This window comes from Anticarsia gemmatalis, chromosome 11, assembly GCF_050436995.1.
Source record: "Anticarsia gemmatalis isolate Benzon Research Colony breed Stoneville strain chromosome 11, ilAntGemm2 primary, whole genome shotgun sequence".
In the NCBI taxonomy this organism is placed as follows: domain Eukaryota; kingdom Metazoa; phylum Arthropoda; class Insecta; order Lepidoptera; family Erebidae; genus Anticarsia; species Anticarsia gemmatalis.
In genome coordinates this window covers 11,997,653-12,017,749 of record NC_134755.1, presented here as the reverse complement: position 1 = coordinate 12,017,749, position 20,097 = coordinate 11,997,653, and the positions used below count along the sequence as shown (strand labels likewise).

The following is a 20,097-nucleotide window of genomic DNA, read 5'->3' as shown; positions in this document are numbered from 1 at the left end:
GATTAATTTACTGTAATTTTATTCTGATCTAGCTGATCTGTGACTGCAGAATAATATTTTTTATGGAACTGTATGTTTTCTTATTTTAATAAAAGAATTTATAGTTGTACACTACATTCTTCTTAATTTATTGCCTGCATAGTTACTTACCTGCCAAATAGCTGTAAATAAAAAAAACATCCAAATATTAACAGTTTGAGCAATGTTCCCCATTTTATAGACAATGTCAATGCGCCAACTGTTATAATGCTATTTGCATTGGCTGTAACTTTTACTGAAAAAGCCGTTAGTAAACAACATCCGTTATCAAACATAATTCTATCTCGCTCTGATATACAGAGATAGTGTGGGACGAGTACATCATGCCTGCCTTGGACTTATTGATTGGCAAACAATCCGCCCACGTGCTCCCTGCATCTGAATGCTCACGTTTTGTTATTAGGGATGTGAATTATTAGTTTCTACAACTAATTCAAGTTTTAATAACTTCGAAGTTCCAACCCTAGTTGAGATCACGTGGAGTATTTAATTAAATTGTTATTCTAGTTTAGACCGATTTTTCATCAATAAATAACTTCATTGGAGGAATAATTTTGACGTTTTCAGAGATACTTATTATTTATAATTTTTGTTTCATGAGTGATTTCATTAATTGTACTGTATTGATGCAGGCTTTGCTTTGATGCTAGTGACTAAAAGTATTACAGTTTTACTTGCCAAAAGTTATCCTCTGGAAAAAAATTACATTACTTTTGAACTCTTTATTTACAAGAACCTATTTGCTGCTAGTTTAATATCTATTCTCCCATTACGATTATATAAAATTGAAGAAGACAAAATGACAATTACAGTTACATTACACATTATACATTCAGTCCCTTTTCACGAAGATACATTCCGATAAATAAGAATGCTTTGAATAAAATGCATAAAGAATAAATTAAATATTTTCTTTTCCGTTCGGAATAGAGCAATCTCTTTCTTCGCCTTGTTCTTCCCTTTTCTTAATGTAATCCCTTAATCGCTTCCTAGGGTTATAAGGGTAGCGTGTTTCTGAACACCCTGTGGTTATCACTACGAACTCCCCCTGTGGCTTGCTGTGTTATGCATTTAAGTAGTGCAGTAATTACAAGACTGGTATTTACCCCTACGATTTTAAGGGAAAAGGACTTGAGTTTTGCGAAATAATAGAATATGATGAGATATTTGATGGTCTATTGCTCAATGACGCTATTGCCCTATGTTATATATTCAGAAATATTCTGTTAATAATAAGTGTTCTAGGAAAAAGTCCCAGTAAAAAATGTGTTTGGCAGAAAGCAGACAGTGGCTGGAAATCGGAGGCATTGTATAAAAAAATACTTTTAAATCTACCAACAATTCGGGGAGCTCATCAAAATGGAACACTGGTTCCACTGAAAGACTTATTGTTCTAACAAAATACTGAGTGCGTGACTTTAATGAGAAATGTCTGTCTGTTGAATACGTGAACAACATATGACCCAGAGGAGTGATAGACCATATCCGGATGGTTATACTGTCGTGATAACAAAGTGAGTTTAATGAAAGCGCCCGGTAACAGCCCTCTACGCGAAACAACGCCCACCCTGCGTTTATACCCCCATTCAAGTTCACTGCGACCGCGCCTCATCCCTAGTTTTTCCCCAGGATTTATTGCCAAACTAATTTCCACCCTATATACACCACATAAGTCTCTATATCCCACGCGTATCGAAACTTTTAGCGATGTTTTAAAAATGAACGTCACACGTTTGTCCAATAAATACAGTACGTTGGAATGAAGACCTTAAGTGGTCGGATTGAAGTTGGATATCGCGCGGTGAGCGCGCGCACTTACGCAGCCTCCCCTAGGGTTGGCACGGTCGATCCTTCCAGTCGCCTCGCCGGCGTGGCCCGGACATGTCCCTGGCGCAGACCGCTTTTATTTTCACAAATAATAAAACAAAACAAATCCACATTTTCCTTGTGCAAGGAAAACTGTAGGAGTTTGAAACGAATAAAATAATTTCGCGTTTTTAACTCGTGCGGTTAATTTCGTTGAAGCAATTTTTTTTAGTATTTTTTCGCGAGGTATAATTGTATTTGTGTACGCGTGTGACTGTCGGAAGCGGTACTCCTGCCGAGGATGTGATGTGATCAGTGAAATAGAAAAATATAATCAATTATTGAAGTGTCGTGTCTTGGGTGTTCGCGAATTTTCTGCAATACATTCGAGCTTAGTTTAACAGGCTTAGTTATAGGCAAACAGTATTATTTTTTTGAGGAGGCTTTTACAAAGAGGTATAGTTTGGTGATTTTCATGTATTGGATATCGTCCTGTGCCCGCTTGTAGTTAGGTATCGCATTTTGTGACAATGCTTTTGTCTGTGTGAGACAAATCGCTTGGGTACTGCAACAGAATACAATGTGCAGGATGATTGACGCACTATCTGATAACAAAACGATTGCCATAGAACACAGTACAGTTCACGGAATGAAAATGCTTGCAATGAGATATTTGTCACGTCACAACGACACAAAAACGTAGGTTTTAGTTAAAGTGAGATTAATGATCAGTGTTATGAAAGGTAGGTGACGCATCGCACCCAGTTTTGGTGTTACTTACGTAAATGGAATGAAAGCTATTTCCTTCAAAATGACTAGAAGAGCTAGAAATACAATGATTATGAAATAAGTTAAACACCTTGCACTAAAACTAGCCAGTTATGGTTGAGGTTTTCAATTCAATCAATTAAAAATTCTGACACAAAGAATAACACCTGCATGTCATCTTTATAACCTAATGTTCATTTTCTTCACGAATCACGGCAATTCAACAGTAAATACTTGTGTTTTTTTACAACAGGCACAAAACTAAACGTAACTGTTTGTCATCAACGCTGATGTTCAGTATAATCGACACGATTATCTACAACACAGTGACGTCATAACTTGCTAAACAGATTAGCTCAGTGAACGGTACAGCCGGCTATGTCAATGCCTACATTTGACTGCCAAATATTCGTCCTAGACATGCACAGAGGTATGACTTAGGAATGTAGAAATACACGCGATTTTGTCGTTTTATACGAGTAACTCAATTTGTTGAAAACCTTGCTTTTTCTTTCACACTTTTAATTATTTGAAGGATTTATTTCAGTTGTAATTGTACTGAAACATAAAAAACTATACCTTTATTTATTATTGAATTTTGTCTAACAATTCCTGTTTTGACGCATTCAATTCATCAAATATCTTTTTAGATCAAATCCTTTGTACCTATAGGTACTTTATGTTACTGGGAATCAGTAGTAATCTAGATTTCTAGTTTCTGCTGAACAAGGAATTCTCCGTACCTATCTCGCTATTTCTAGCCTATTCTCCTTGAATTCGCATAGGTAAAGGTTACCTTATACCTGATGTAGTAGGCGGAATATCCAGAATTTTCCTAGGTTTCTCTTTGGAAAAACCCATTAACGGTATAAATAACCTATTATGATACGTAATACTATATTGAAAGACCTGCAGGAAAACCATTTATGTTTATAATATTGTGTAAACTAATATTAATCTTATTTACCTATATAATTATATTTGCTTTAATGACTATCGGTTGTTGTTGTAAATCAATAAATGATTCATAATTTAATTCAACTACACCAATATATGGTAACTGCAGTATTTAAAGTCGCAACCAAATTATAAATAGAATATAGTTATACCATCACCTGATGATTAAAATATTTCAGCATTTATCTAATTACACACATTTTCACTATTTTCTACTGTGTCGCTTTAAATGTTTACATTCACCCCCGGTTTCTGAGGTACATTTAGCGGTAGTTTATTTATTCAATAGCGTTTAAACTCGTATAAAATACGCATTTGAATAAATAAACTACCGCTTAATGTACCTAAGAAACCGGGGGTAAGTTAGCTTAACATTTCTTATCGGTCAAACAAATCATTTCTTCACAGTCCTTTAACCCTTAAACCCTCAAAAACCATTTAAAAATAAGTTATTGCTTTGAACTTTTAACACAAACCTTACAGCTAATTGCTTGTTAGGTCACAAGGCACTACTTAGAATTATTATATTTAACAGTTTATATGAATCATCCAACATCATTTATCTAAAAATTCATAGAGACGCGAATTATGTATCCTCTATTTTCTGTCCCATCAAATTACTCCTATTTTAATGATTGCACCAAAGATTTGAACTTTTTTACTATTCTAATTTAATATATTTTCGTAGAAATTATAGACTAGCGACCATTGCTCGCTTCAGTCTTTAAAACGTTTTACACAAAAGAATGCTTCTTCGTTCATACATCAACGTTATTGCACGTAGCATATATAATATTCATTTGAAAACTAAGAAAATATCTTCCTACACATTTGAATGTTGAAACATTTCCCCATCAAGCACTCTATTCTACGATTATTTACCATAGCTTGTTGAACGTCGCACTCCGTCGATACGTGGTGTGTTTACAGTCGCAATGCGCAAGTCTAGCGACACCGACTGGCTGCACGCCAGAATAACAGCTGATTTGGACCTCCCCACTGCTACCTATGGGTTCCGATCCATAAATGGTGGGTGGAAGAATTGATGGTTAATATTCTTTTATCTAAGTTAAAGCCATTGGACTAGATATAAAGACCGTTGTGCCTTGGGTAATGGTTGGGTAGCCATATTTTTAATTTTTCGTGGTAATTTAAAATAACATATATATCGTGCAAAAAGTGAAAAGGATTTATATTGTTGGCAATAATATAACCAGCCAGTGCTTCCTCGTTATTACATTTTATTCAAGGTTTCTACAGCCAGTTAATTCATGTGAAAATTATACAGTGCCTTACTGAATAATTTTGGACAGAGATTTTTAAAAAATATTTAAGCTAAGTCTACGGGCTCTACAAAGCTCTTGTTGCGTGATTCTTGCTAGGATATAAGGTATTAAAGTATAAATAGATTCGTTTTGACAATGTTATTATACCTAAACTGGTACAATCAAGCCGTCTGTTACTTCAATCAGTTAACGGAAACGCCGCTTGTACATAGTTTCTAATCGCAAACCAATATTTCCTTAAACGCAATTACAAATAGAAAACAACATCATTGATTAAATTAGATACTCCTTTTAACCGACATCAAAAAGGAAATTCTTAAAACACGTTGTGGTACGTCTGCGACGATCTCGAAAACTACTGTGCCGATTTTTATCACACAAAGTATAGTACGTTAAAGAAATCTATTTTAAGAGCTCCATAATTGAAGCTTAATTAATACAACAAATAAAACAGACTCACGTATAGTCGTCCTGATCAATAAAATACTTCTTATTCTGTCTGTAACAGCTCAATTTTCATTAACAAACACTGCATTTCGCTCTCTACACTTCAGGCCGTAAATTCGTTTCCCCCTCCCATTAAACGTAGTAATAGACGCTTTCAGACGATTTTTTACTGCAACCGTGGCCATGTTTTAATAGTCATTAGTTCAATGGCCCTGTTGGGCGCGCCTCTTGTAATTAAAAGTGCCTTTAATAGCTTTTGTCTTTTAGTGTCATAGTATTTTTTTTATCGTACACACTAATACGATAATGTATGGCTATGAATATTTGTTTTCGAGAAGTAGGGACTTTGGGCCTAGTAGATTTTTGTTCAATAAGAGATGTGCGGGAGAGTGGTAAAATTTTCATTTATTAACATGATTTGTTAATTAATTTTGGCTTGATAGAGTAGCAAAGAATCTTTAGCGACTTCTCTGTTTTTTTTTATTCAAAACTTCAAATTACTTAATGTATTAACTGTTATCATCAAATGGGTCTTTTTTCATACGTTATATTGCATTATACCTGAACATGTCTTTGGAACCTTAGGGGCCAAAGTCATGTAAGATATAATATGTCAAAAAATTAAAGGAGCTTATATTTGGATTTACAGACAGACTAATTCCAATATAAACAGATTTTTAGGTAGATGTATACCAATAGAATGTCCGTTATTTTAGTTTAAGTGCTAAAATTCGCGAATCGTCCAATGTTTGTCCACACTATCGCGTTATACAAACATTCTAACAGCGGATAACAGTTGTATTGGTGTAACCACGTGATTATCTTTGTTTGATAACATTGAGCACCTTCGTGATTAGTAGTTTAGATATTGGATGAAAACACTGTTTGTTTATGTAAACATTTTCTGATATGAAGATAGAAATCTAAGAATTCGGTTCGTCGGTAATAAAGTGGGAGTGATTCCTTTACGTAATAAATATTTGTATGATTTATTGATAGCATAATAATATGCGTTACCGGCATACTGTTTTGCTTGCACTGTTTTGTATATTTGTCATCTCTTTCTCTCCTGTTTTTATAAAAAAGCTTTTCTCTGAAGTGGTTTTCTTTCAGTAAGCTGAAGATAAGTACTCAGCCTTGTCTGATTAGCGACTGATAGAACAGATGGAAACAGAGAATTTTAGCATGTTTCAGGATTTAGAAAAACATAAAAAAGAAAATGTAAAAAATACTTTTTACGCAGCCTGGAACATAAACACTAAACAGTTAAAATTTTATAAGCCTTTTCTTTTAAAACCAATTTTACGTTCACTCCAATCCGCAGACCATTACACACCATCACCATAAAATTCAACGATGCATTTCTTTAAATTGATCCAGACGCGATATCAAGATGCAGCTCATAAAATGTTTTTCTTCTCTTGATATTACAAAAGAGTCATAAAATGAAATGAAATATTTGAAGCCGCCCTTCGTATCAAGAACTGCACCCGCCTTCAATGTTAGGGTCGAGGGTTTCAATTTCAAGAGACACTGTTTTATATTAGAAGATTTTCTTTTCTTGCTGTTTTGTTTTGTTGGTCCTGGTTGTATTATTTTCCTCTGTTTTCCAACTGTGCTATCTTTGAGATAAGCGAACTTAATTTTGTTTTCTAATTTGTTTCTTTTGTCTGTAAACTTTTTTAATTTAACTCTACTTAAAAAAATAACATTTAAGCTTTTTGACCTGTGTTTTCCCTTATGTCTTTTGCTGCTAAATAGTTAAAAAAAATCTTAAACCTATGCCCGGTCAAGTGTGTTTCACACTCAAACCTCTACCCTTATATTAATTTCGTGATAATTGCATACAGATGTGCCATACAAATGCGAACATTATTATTATTATGCGATATTCGTCTATTAAAAGCTTTATCCTTATACGAAAGCTTACCGTATTGTGTTTCATATAGAAATTCGTTTTACTCGAGCCTACTCTATACCTACACATGAACAGACATAAACAAATTGGAGAGAACGCAGTATTTATTGAACATACACCTTCCCCTTTGAAAAAAATATTTTATTATATCAATTACTCAGGGAACTTAACGTCTTTTCTCTAACCCATTTATCTGGACCACAAGACGATGTTTACCAATAGTTTGCGGCACGTATCAGAGCGTGGCGTTGTCGCTTGCTACCTAGATACGCGATCTACTTGTAACACCTGGCGACATTAGTCGACGACTACCAGAACTGGAGCAGTGAAAATATATTTTGGATCTGGTTTGATGACCGAGTAAGAAAGAAAAAGTATGAAGATCACACCACATAGCTGGTCTTTCAAGGGTATTAAAATTTGCAGCATTGAAATAGGCAGTATCCGGTATTTTTCATATGGGAAATATACATCCCTGTTATCAATTACCTGCTGTCGTTGTCATCGCTTGAATAGGATAGGAAAGGACGGGATGTCTTTTCCTGTCTGTTTTACTGTTCTTCTTTGAATAAAATAGAAGTTTATTAAAAATCATTAGCAAGTTTCGTTCTCTCCTAGCCTTCCCCGTGGGAAAAAAATAGCTATTTTATGTTTGTATGTTTCTAAAATTGAAATTAGTAATGAAACCCAAGCTCTGATAGGTATTTGAATCGGATAATGAGGAAGCATTTTAAATCCAACTTTTACTTTTATCAGTTCTGTCGCATAGTGTTTGAAATTTAAGTATATTCAAGTAGAAGCTACTTGTAATAAATTATTCTGCTTTGAATTCGCGTTGCCAAAATTTGAAGCAGATACTTTCAGTTTTGGCAAGGTTCACTGGAAATACAAAATTATTTACTGCAATTTCAGATTTTTATCGATAAAATCTCTTGAAAATTCAAGTTTATTTTTATTCTTGTGAGAATTTGTTAAATCTGTATATTGAAATGTAATCTTGGTATACAAGCAATAGTAGCAAACTTTAATCCAATACCAATCCAAAGGATTCACGCTTTGTGAGTGCCTGAGAGTTATTTTTATGCGGAAAATATGATCAATAACCTTTCGCCAAGTGAATTGACGTTTTTGCGTCAAAAAGGCTCATCCTCACCAAATACTAGTAGTAAAAATAATATTTTGGCACTAATCTTTTATCACTGACTAGCTGACCCGCGCAACTTCGCTTGCGTCACATAAGAGAGAATGGTTCAAAATTTTCCCCGTTTTTGTAACATTTTTCACTGGTACTCTGCTCCTATTGGTCGTAGCGTGATGATATATAGCCTATAGCCTTCCTCGACAAATGGGCTATCTAACATTGAAAGAATTTTTCAAATCGGACCAGTAGTTTCCGAGATTAGCGCGTTCAAACAAACAAACTCTTCAGCTTTATAATATTAGTATAGATGCTCAAAACCCATCAAAAAGTGATTTCTGCTAATTGATCAACTCCACCAATCGCCTGAACGCAACCAATAATTTCTACTACGCCTCTTCTAGTCCAGCCTTACAATTACATCAACGAATCGTGACAGCGTATGTATATTTGTAAATTATGTAAAAACACTTAATTTGTCTTAATTAATACATCTGCTTACTCAATATTGCCAATCAAAGCGTAATGGCACGTATTTGAAGAGAAAACTCAAGTAATTGTACATTCGATTGTAAATGAGCGATGTATACTTAATCGAATCACTTAGGCTAATGTGAAACGGTAAGGGAATACTGATCGCTTTGCGTATTTAGCCCCTATCTACACTGTGGTTTATGTTTCTCGAGAATAAAATTTGAAGAATATGTTACTTAATTACTTAAATCATGAGTATTCTTGTCTTTTGAACTATAATCAGAAAGGTATGTGTTCTTTAAATATTTGTGTTTCAAAAAGCCTTGTGGTATCTTGACTGTGTTTCGTGTTCATGTCTATCAGAGTATTATTAGTTATTTAGCAACATAGACAACTCTTGCTATAATGAGGCTCAATGGAGTAAAACTTAATACCTACTTGATTTCCTTTAGTCTTGACGTTGAGTAGGGTAGATCTTTTCGTTCTCAAAAATGTACCGTAAAGAGATTTAGCTGAGTTTTTTACGACCGGCCTTACGTCAACCCGTCTTGGGCATAGAAGTTAGTACCTACTTGATGCTGTAGTTAAATCACAGTCAATGTTTTCCTAATTTTCCTCTAATCTGAAAATTTAATAACGTCATTAATTCAGCCTTCTTTAAACCAAAAACTAAACCCAACCCTGTTATCTTGTTAAAGCGTATATAACGAATATACGTTAATAAGCCACCAGAAACCTTTATGAATAATCCGACCCTTTTCACACAAAATGTTTTATGTAGTTTTGAATTTCGCCGGTTGACATTGCCATCAACCTTGGGCCTCAGATACCGCCTTACTTGCTTTCTTGTTACGTCATGTTACGTGACAAATTATGATATTATAATAGATGAGTATTACGCATGCGAAATACTGGCTACTGTATTCATAGGTTGTAAGATGTGGTGACTGGCGCCTACTGGTGGAAAATAAGCGTCCTATGCATTCTTAACGAATATTATCTGATAGATAGATGGGTGTGATGTAATTTTATTCCTTTGCTGGTTGTCGACTGAATATCAAGTCTTTAAAGACTAGAATTTAGGAGTAATCAGATTAATTATAATGTATTGCGGTCGAATTGAAAACCTTCTCCTTTTTTTTTGAATTTGGTTAAAAAATGTATAAATACAGGATATAGAGAATCTGAATTAGTGTTAGAAGCATATTTCTGTTTCATTATTCAGAAGTTTTTGAACTGTGCGGTGTTTTTTTAGGATCTTACTGAAGCTATATTCAAATAAGCTCATGTAACATAATCAGTTCTTGCAATAATACGATGGTGAGCAATTGTTATTGTTGATCAAGATCTACGCACTTCCAGGATGCAACTAAAGATAGACTAGCAGAACTTCGAGATGATGAGTAACACTGACTGATATACGAACATTACTAAATCACCAGGGGCCGAAACAGGTCAGTAAAGTCAGTAAAAGTCAGTATTTTTGGACCTGGTCAGTAAAAGTCAGTATTTTCGTAAATCGGTCAGTATAGTCAGTATTTTTCCAAACTCAACGATTTTTTTTTTGTTTTCCTCTGCTGTTGGCCAATCTTACATTCTCGATTTGCCCAGTAATTATATCAGAGGGTTGCTATGGATGCTCGATATTATGTGGATGATCTACGTAACATACAACGTGTCCCAAAACTCAACGTCAGAACAAAAACCTGAGCTAGGCCGTTGTGTTGGCTCTCAAAAAATAATTTTAAAAAATCTATCTCGTGTAGTTTAAAAATGACAACCATTTTTGTGAAATTGCCACCCTCTGATGAGTTTAGTCTACTGTGGCAACAAATGACTTCTTTTCTAGTTCTTTTTTTATGTGGAGTATTCTTAAGTAACGCTCCTACAAAATTCAATTCATTATTTGCACATTGGTGTTTGCAAAACTTTCCCAAAATTTTATGACGAACTAATAATACGTTAAATTTAACGACTATCTTAAGATTTTTTTATTTTCTCATCGTCTATGAAATAATTTAGTAAGTGGTATACCATTTTCGAAAGCCCATTAAATGCGCCAACTTTTGGAGGTACATGCCGAAAAAGCGTAGTACAATAATTTTTCAGGGCAGACTGTCAAAGTTGAGTGATGAAATTATTTTCACGGCATAGTTCGCCATAAAAGGGATATTTTTTGATATTCCAATGAAGTTGTGTGCAAATAATGAATTGAATTTTGTAGGAGCGTTACTTAAGAATACTCCACATAAAAAAAGAACTAGAAAAGAAGTCATTTGATGCCACAGTAGACTTAACTCATCAGAGGGTGGCAATTTTACAAAAATGGTTGTCATTTTTAAACTACACGGGATAGATTTTTTTAAATTATTTTTTGAGAGCCAACACAACTCGGCCTAGCTCAGGTTTTCGTTTTGACGTTGAGTTTTGGGACACGTTGTATACATGTATTGAAGAATAGCAAATTAAAATGTACTATTTTTTTGAAATCAATATTTTTGAAGTGAAAATTCTTAAGCGCCGTTGCGCACTTTTTTCGGAATTGGTTTTTTGGAACTTCTAAACTCGCGTCAGGACAAGTGACCTGATCAAAGATTCGTAAGACCTGATTGAAAATTCGTAAGACCTGATTGAAAGTTCGTAAGATCTGATTGAAAATTCTTAAGACTTGATTGAAAATTCTTTAGACTTGATTGAAAATTCTTAAGACTTGATTGAAAATTCTTAAGACTTGATTGAAAATTCGTAAGACCTGATTGAAAATTCGTAAGACCTGATTGAAAATTCGTAAGACCTGATTGAAAATTCGTAAGACCTGATTGAAAATTCTTAAGACCTGATTTAAAACGTTACTAACAAAGCGTTTTAACACAATAAAAAGGCGGTGCTGGTTGACTATGGGGATGGTGGAGACCAATAACCGAAAAAAGGCTTTTTTACCGACTTCAAAAAAGGATTTTGACTTCTCAATTCGACTGTATTTTTTTTTATTTCACACCATTCAAAAAACGGTTAAGAAATAGTCAGTATTTAGTCAGTATTTTTGAATTTTTGGTCAGTAAAATCAGTATTTTCGACCTTGGAACTTGTTTCGGCCCCTGAATCACCCACAATGTATGATCCTATTACGTTACAAGTAGTCTCTCAGCCTCCCGTTTCTATTTCGATGCAACACTGTACAGATGCACTGGTAAACGAACTCTAAGTAAACATTATTATATCGGCTGAAACAATATCCCACCATATCGACGTCGCGTGCGGCTGGTTGCACGCACGGTGCGTACGCGCCGGCTCCGGGCACCGACTCGCGCCGCCTCAGTCACCGCACCACGCGGCCGCGGCGCACACGACCCGCCGCCACTTTCTACATTTATAATTTCGTTCGCGAATTCGAAATTAATGACGTGACTTTTTATTTTTTAATTTCCGTTTTTTTTTGTTTTATAAGTGAATCTGACTAAAGTGTTCAGTGTTACCAGTGCTTAAATTTTTAAAATTATTTTTGCTAAATTTTTCAATTTAGTATGCAACGTTATCAGCGGAATGCGTAGAAATCGTTTCGCATGAACGATTGACGAAGACCTATCATGGAGGTAACCATCGGCTAGTGAACTGCCTTCATCGATTTCAGGCATCGCTGGCTATTGTTTCATGGCTGGTGCGTCGGCAGTTAGTAATTTCTCCACTTATATTTTTTATTCCACGCACTTGGTTAATGTTTACTAACAGTTGTGGAAATGTGGTTTTTTAATCAAATTGTTTTAACCACAAATTGTTGAAACACTCACGGGACGTAGCGAACACTTAAAATCTCTGCAGGGAACCGGGATTTTTCTAACAAGAAAAGGCACTCTTTAGAATGAAGACATATACACCGGGTTTAACTACCGGATGTTTACAGTGGGGTGTAACTTGACGTAATGCCATCCTGTATTCACTCGTCATGGACCCTAACGTACTAACAATAAGGGCTAGAATTGAACGGAAGATAGTTAAGTAGTATTGCACTATTCTCCTCTAAATCCGTATGGACATTTTGTAGTTTAAATCTAAATTTATGCGATGTTCAGAAGTGTTAATTAGTTGGTGTGGGTGGTAAAGTTGGTGTTTTGAATGCAAGCGATGATCAATTTATCTTTATACAATATCGTTCTATGGGTATTATATTCACGGTTAAATTGATCCTGAAATAATAGTAGCAGCGACGCTATTTACGTAACGGATCCGGTAGGAAGATAAATATTGTTGTACAGAATTAGAACAGTGTACACTTGAATGAAAATGTTTCTTTTTTATCACAACGACGATGAATTATGTTTCCGACAATTTTTAGCTTTCTGTACAATATTCTAGAATTTATATTTATGCTTAATGCTCATTATAAATTATTATATTGAGACACCACCAATATCATCTGTACACATACATCATAATTTGTTTTTAACCCATTACTGTCCCACTGCAGGGCAAGGGTCTCTTCCCGAATGAGGGGGAGGGGTTAGGCCTTGAGTCCACAACGCTGGCCCAGTGCATCATACATACATACCTAAAATTGCGTGTTCTTCTCATAGGGGTACCAATTAACTTAATTATGTTTAGTTTATCTGAGCACTACCATATTTCCAACTGATAAAAAAATATCACGACCACAGTGCACCAAGAATTAATACTTAAACAATCGATTGATATGCAAATGAAACCGCACGATATCTTCTGCCAAATTCGGCCATTACCATAGATAGCAACAATGACTATTATAGCCGATAACTGTCCACTGTTCAGAACGGTATTGGTATAATTGCCGCATTTGGCAAGCGTTACTGCCCATAGACGCTTTTGGCTATATTGCCGTGTATCGGCTTTGTATTGAGTAATCGTTTTGAACGCCTACGGGATGTCGAGGATTAAATGGTCTTTGACGATTATATTGTTGCTAAAGACTGGCTAGAATCATTTGATGAGTCGAATAAAAAAAAAATTCTGAGAAAATTAGGGTTATTGAAGATGAGGGCATTGCTTTTTCATATACCGTTGTTAAGCAGTTGTTTCCTGCCCACATCTGTATGTGGCATGGCCGCAGACAGGAGGGATTGGATCCTCATAAATCTCCAAATACCTTTCCCAAATTTATCATCAAAAATCAGAAAAGTAGTTCTTTCAAAATACTTCAAAAAACCGACTTGATTACACAAAATCAATCCCTGATTGCTGTTGGACTCTTACCTCAGAATATTTATTTCTAGTTCAACAGTTGTGTGCAATCAAACAATTACTTCAAAATAACAATCAATTTATCAATGATTTATTGTATTACACAACAAGGTGTTATAAACATGACCTCCAAACTTGACACCTGCCCACATCTCCACCCAACATGGTGCTCATGCTGCATTAATACATTGTCATTATGCTAACGTATTGGTACATCTAAATTAATAGGTTTGAACAGGCGTCGTGAGTCAGCTGATGATTGTTCTTATTTTATTTCGTTTTGTATTCTTAACCTGTAGGTATTGTAGGAACAAGACGTATTTTGCAAAGACATAGCAGTCGTTTGGCTGATGTAATGATGATAGCCAAAACATTGTTTAGGGCAGTTCTACATCAAACTCGTATCTTTCAAAAATCTTATCTTTTAAAGGATGCCCAATGCCCACACTTAGAAAATACTTTTACAAACATACAAACAACGGACACAAAGTACAACCAGTTAAACAAGTATAATTATTTGTGGATCACACAAATTATTGTTTGACTAATAATACAACGCGACAATATCATAAGCCAAGACGAATCTACAATCTTAGATGTACTCTCTATCTTATGTTACTTCAAAATGGCCGTGGGTCCACGGAGTTACAGTTCGACACTAGATCAGTATTCAACTCGATATCAAAAGAACTATCTAAGCCTGTAACCTGGCTTAAAAGCTTTTGGCACCGTATATCTACCAGTAGGCACGATTTATTTTAACCGAGTAAATGTTCTCTTGCGAATATTGTACACTAGACCTATCTTCTGCTCCAAACTTGATCAAATAGAAATAGAATTCTCAAAATCTCTCACGTAGAGCAGGTTCAAAGTGGTTAATAAATCTTCACTAGATATTAGGGTTACTGCCTAAACACTAATTTAAATGGTCAGTGCTTGTAAATATTATGATAATCAAAGGAGATATAAGGAAAACATTTAGTGTGTTATCAAAACAGTCTTTTAGTTCTTTTGTAGTTTGCATAGTGTGAGATCTGTTAGAATGTAGATTGTTTATTAAATATAGGTCATTGTTGGGTGAGAGACTGGGCGATCTTTGAATGTCTAGTCTGTCTTTGAAATCTAGGGCTATATGTGTGTTTTTTTTCTACTCCAACTTTCCAATAAGGGTTTAGTTAAGGGAGGAGGTGGTTTGTTTGAACGGAATGAATAATGAAGTTGTGGAGATTACAAAGATTTTAAAGAAATTATATACCACGATGTTTTAACGAGTCTCTTTTTATCTTGAAAGATAATAATTGCGGCAATGTATAGGGTGCTAGGGTGCTATACAAGAAAAAAAAATATCTCAAAAATAGTTTTCTCTGGAACAATATTTCCGTAAATTATGATAATTAATTTATTCTAATTGAGATGCTTATTTTTTGTTATTTCTTATTAATATTCAATATTCCTCAGTCTATTAGAGCATAGAATCTAGATCCATCACGATCATTTAGTTTCTCAACTAAAGTAATTCTAAGAATTGTATGTAATTGAAATGCGTTTGATGCGTTACTTGCGAGAGTTGACGCAAAAAAGATTACTGCATTTATGATCATTCTATGTAATTGCATTTTAAAATAGTAGGCTATATTAGCTGGTCTAGGCATTGCGTGCCATATTCATACATTTCTCTTAAAAATATCTGTTTCGATTGTCGTTAAAGGGCTAATATGCATTCCATTATTAGAGGCAGACTACATTTTTAGATGTCTTTAAAAATAAACAAGAAGTTTGCCAGCTTGTAAGAAGAAGTAAATTAGCTGACCCGCATAATTCCGTATGTGTGCAGAGCTTCATCCCCCTTTTCAGTCACGTAGGGGTAGATTTAGGGAAATTAAGTAACTCGTGTTTGATGTCCTGCCTTCAACTATGACCATGATACATTTAATTAAAAACCATTCTCTGATTTAAGTTTAAAAGCGAAACAAATAGATATTTGTATGGTTTAATTTTCTTTAAAAAGATTTAGTGCAGAAACAGCTATTATGCATACCTCAAAGATTACACATTGTTGTAAATCAAATTAAGCGGCAAATTAGAAGCCAATTAGTAGTAATTACATAAATAATCAATCTATTCTATGCACTATAAAGATAGTTCGTGTATTATTTATTAAGTCGTTATCAGATCACGCAACTGACATAATATGATGTACTTATGTACTAATACGTGCGGTGAATGTAAATTATTAGTTATTTACTTATGAATATGTCAATTACCCGCGCCGTGCGTAATCGCGTGCATGTGATGTAAATTGAATAAAAAAAAAGTGATTATAAACTGCTGGTATCAGCTGGTACTACCTAGCTCAGAACGTTTTAGCTATTTTCACTATAAGCATGGTTGGCCTTTTGGAATATGGAAATATAATTTCAGTAATGCTGATGATAATCATAAGTTTTATCATCAAGCAATACAAGTAATGACCATACATACAGTTCATATGCACCTCCCCTCCCCCTGACCTCCGACATCCATATAGCCACATAATTAAATTTATACCAATTAATAATAATTAATTATACCAGTGCTATGAACATTTTGTAAAGCGTGATGTATTTTCTAGAGTTGCGTCGGTATCTCACTTTTTATACGTCGTCTTGTCTTTAGACTTTCAAAGGCTGCCGGATACTTAATAGTCTCAGACAAAGAAACTTGCAAATTCTAAACCCCAACAAAGATCTTGACCTACGCTCCAAAAATACAATAATTACCTAACTTGTTACGACTTGTCCGCACCCCGTGGTGTAACGACCGCGAGTTATATTATTTATAATTAGTGCGAGCTGACTCATGCGATGGAACAGACGCGGCGTTTGGAAACAGGTCACGGTGCGCATGCGCCGGTTAGTGTAAGCATCTGGTGGGCAATTGTTTGGCTCTTTGAGGTTATGATGTGATGGTTTTTATGAAGTAACTTTGTTTTTATATGGGGTTTGAATTCTTTGAGGTGATATTTGTGTTCAGTCTCTTTTCCTTACTTGATGCCGGGAGTTCAACGGGAGGTCGAGTAATTGTTTAATGTGTTTCTAAGACACATTTAGCGGTAGCTTATCTATTCAAACCGTCATGTTTGTATGAGCATAAACGCTTTTAAATAGATAACCTATCACTAAATGTACCTCAGAAACTGGACAATGTGACGCAGTGAGGGAAAAGCCTAAACTTAATATTGAGTAGAAATGAGCGGAATAAAAAGATAGTATTCCACCTGGTTCAACTGTTCTTTAATGTAACGGAAAAGTCAGAATCTACATGCTAAATTAACATGAATCTTAGCTTCAGCTCTTAAAGAAAACGCTAGCTCAATGCAACCCACTTTCTACGTACAATCTGTTACCAGCCTGTCACTCAGACCAGCTGATTCATATTACAATACGCTTTATTTCTAAAGAGAAAATTATCTACGCCATCCGACGTCGGACGATCCACTTATGTCTTATATGTATATATGAGACAAGACACATTAAAATGTCTCGAAAGATTAGCTGAAAAGCATGAAAAATTTAAATAGGTAACTGTAAAATAATGTTTTTTGGAAAACAGTCATTTAAAATGCATCTAGACTACAAGTGAATCCACAGAGAGTAGCGTGTTTTGGCCACAGCCCATGTGCCAAAAAAACTATACTACTGTTAGATCCAGAAAATCTGGTCTTGCCCGTGTTTAAGAAAAAATCTGGAGCTATCCTTGGCATAGACTTCTTAAATAATTTTTCATGTAGCTGAATAACTTTACAGTGATGTCTTTAAAGCGTGTAAATTTAAATCATTCAAGTTTTCTGATAGTTAAGGATTGTATTACACATAGGAATAACTTCGCTTTATGGATACTTTAAGTGTAAAATCGTTTAAACAAAGTATTTAACGTATATACTTTCCATAATGCTTGTAACAGGAATCCATTTCATTACTTCATCAGCCGTAATGGGTTTAGTAATTTACTAGTAGATTGGATCCTAACGGTCGGTGTTATAAAGATTACACTGTTATTATACTAGTCAGCTTACAACCACGGATAGTTAAACTGTGCCGAAACTTAAATAAAGATAAATAATATGTTAAATCGCGATTTCTATATCATATCAGGTCGGGGAATAGCATGTATGAACTTGTAATAAGATCTCTTTGGCTTTAAGAATCACAAATGAGGACACAGTTCATTAGGTTTCTTTCAGTGAGCTCGTGAGGTACTCAAATATCGAGCTTTTTGTGTAAAGAAAAGATTTTATTACAAGTTCATACATACTATAATGCAAAATGACTTTCTCCCCGACCTAATATTATTATTTTTTTAAATGTTAAGATGATTTGCGATTAGCATATGGTAGTAAACTTAGGCTCCCCTCTTTTTATCAAGACTGCAGGATCACAAGTGTCATGTGCGAAACGCACCATGCGGGTAAAAATGGGGTGATCAGCACCTGGTTCGTAATTCGTAATGTGGTTGGTATATCATACTGATAACAGAAAAGTTATTATTTCTGAGTTAGTTGTAATTTTTGGGTATGTTATACCCCCCTTGAAACTAAAATGATGCATTTCTAACGCACTCTTAGTTACAGTGCAATAAAGCAGTCAAGAGTACCTGTACCTAAAATGTAGCAGATAGATTTTTGTCCCTTATAATTCTCTTTATTCCAAGAAAATCTTTCGAAATATCCTTTATTAATCTAACAGACGTGAACCCGTTCGTTTAATTAAAACAAAATGTTCTTTCATAACACAAATTCTATTAATAGCAGTCATGTCGTAATATTGTGGAGACTGGAGACTGGAGAGAATAGTCTCTCATCTGGTTCCAATTTTCATTGAAACGTGTGATCCACATTCAAGAGAGGAGATCCATCATCGCGGGCTTGTTCAAAAGAGACCACCAGTCCGGAACAAACTGTTTATTTTAATAGATTTTCTTGGGAAAAAGCATATTTTAAGTTTGTTTTTGGAGTACAAATGTAGACCTAAAGTTTTTAAAGCTTCTTACAAAATTAAAAAAAAATGAAATTGCTTTCGACTACTTTCGAGTATATGTTTTGTCCAACAATTAAACGATCAAAAATGACTATTTATTATTGTTGTAGAAAAAAGAAAAACATCAATATTGTATTATCAATATGACTGCTACAAATAAACAATTACTTGACATAAAACCAAGACATATTACAATTTAATTCTTAACTTGGATGGCTCGGTTAACAAAATACAACCTCATTTATCCAAATCAAAATGCATTCAATCCAAAATAAACTGGCAGATGTTTGCCAAATTCAACAGTTAATAATCAAATGTTCCAAATACACGTTATGTTATACATAAAAAGCGTAAAACATACGTTAATGCATATAAAAAGCTCGTTTGAATGACTCACGCGCAGGTGAGCGTGGCCGGCGTCGGTGCGTCTGCGCAACGATGACACACATCACACATCTGTGTCAACACATCTCTAGCGATTTTCAAAACATTAAAAGCTAGAAAAATAGTTGAAAATGTGTATATTTTTATCTAGTTGTCAGTACATTCTGGTATCAGTAGTTTGTTATTTTTACAATAGTTCATTGTCATTTTGGTTAGTAACGTTAGTAAACATCGTCTTTTTTCAAAGTTGTCCTTCACAGTCTGTTATAAAATAAAGGTTGATCACTGCTTTACAAATATGTTTAAAAATACTTTAGCTAATTGCTTATGAAATACTAGACAAGAAAGTAGCATATTCCTGAACTTTCGTAATGGCTAGTTTCGTGCGGGACTATCTATCCTTTCACCCATTCGTCTGGCTATCTGTCTGTCTGTCCATCCCTTCATATGTTTCAAAAGATTTCTAGTATTTATATTAGTACGATATCTCCCCAAAAATTCGCTACACACTATAGTTGCAAAAGGTTGGCTAGCCCAGTTTCCGTTTCATTTTAGAGAGGTTTCAGTCATGAAAGTGCGTCGTAAAACTCTTCCATACATTTTACGATGTCTGCGAAATGTTAGTGTACTGTTTTTGTTTATTATGTGTAAAAA

The 20,097-nt window shown here is 34.7% G+C and overlaps 1 protein-coding gene across 4 annotated transcripts in view; it reads left to right on the top strand.

Annotated features, from left to right (window-relative positions):
* LOC142976396 (uncharacterized) overlaps positions 1-20,097 on the top strand; it is an 83,827-nt gene that overhangs the window by 13,465 nt on the left and 50,265 nt on the right. The window contains exon 1 of one of the 4 annotated variants that reach the window (XM_076119722.1): positions 1,915-2,301. The exons of 1 other annotated variant lie outside the window; for it this stretch is intronic. Coding sequence is in view for 1 of the 3 variants with exons in the window: in XM_076119724.1 (XP_075975839.1) it covers positions 12,485-12,502 (18 nt within the window). In the remaining 2 variants the exon portion in view is untranslated. Of the gene's footprint in view, positions 1-1,914; positions 2,302-12,091; positions 12,503-20,097 lie in introns of those variants that run through there. 2 more of the 4 variants (XM_076119726.1, XM_076119724.1) reach the window with 2 other exon arrangements.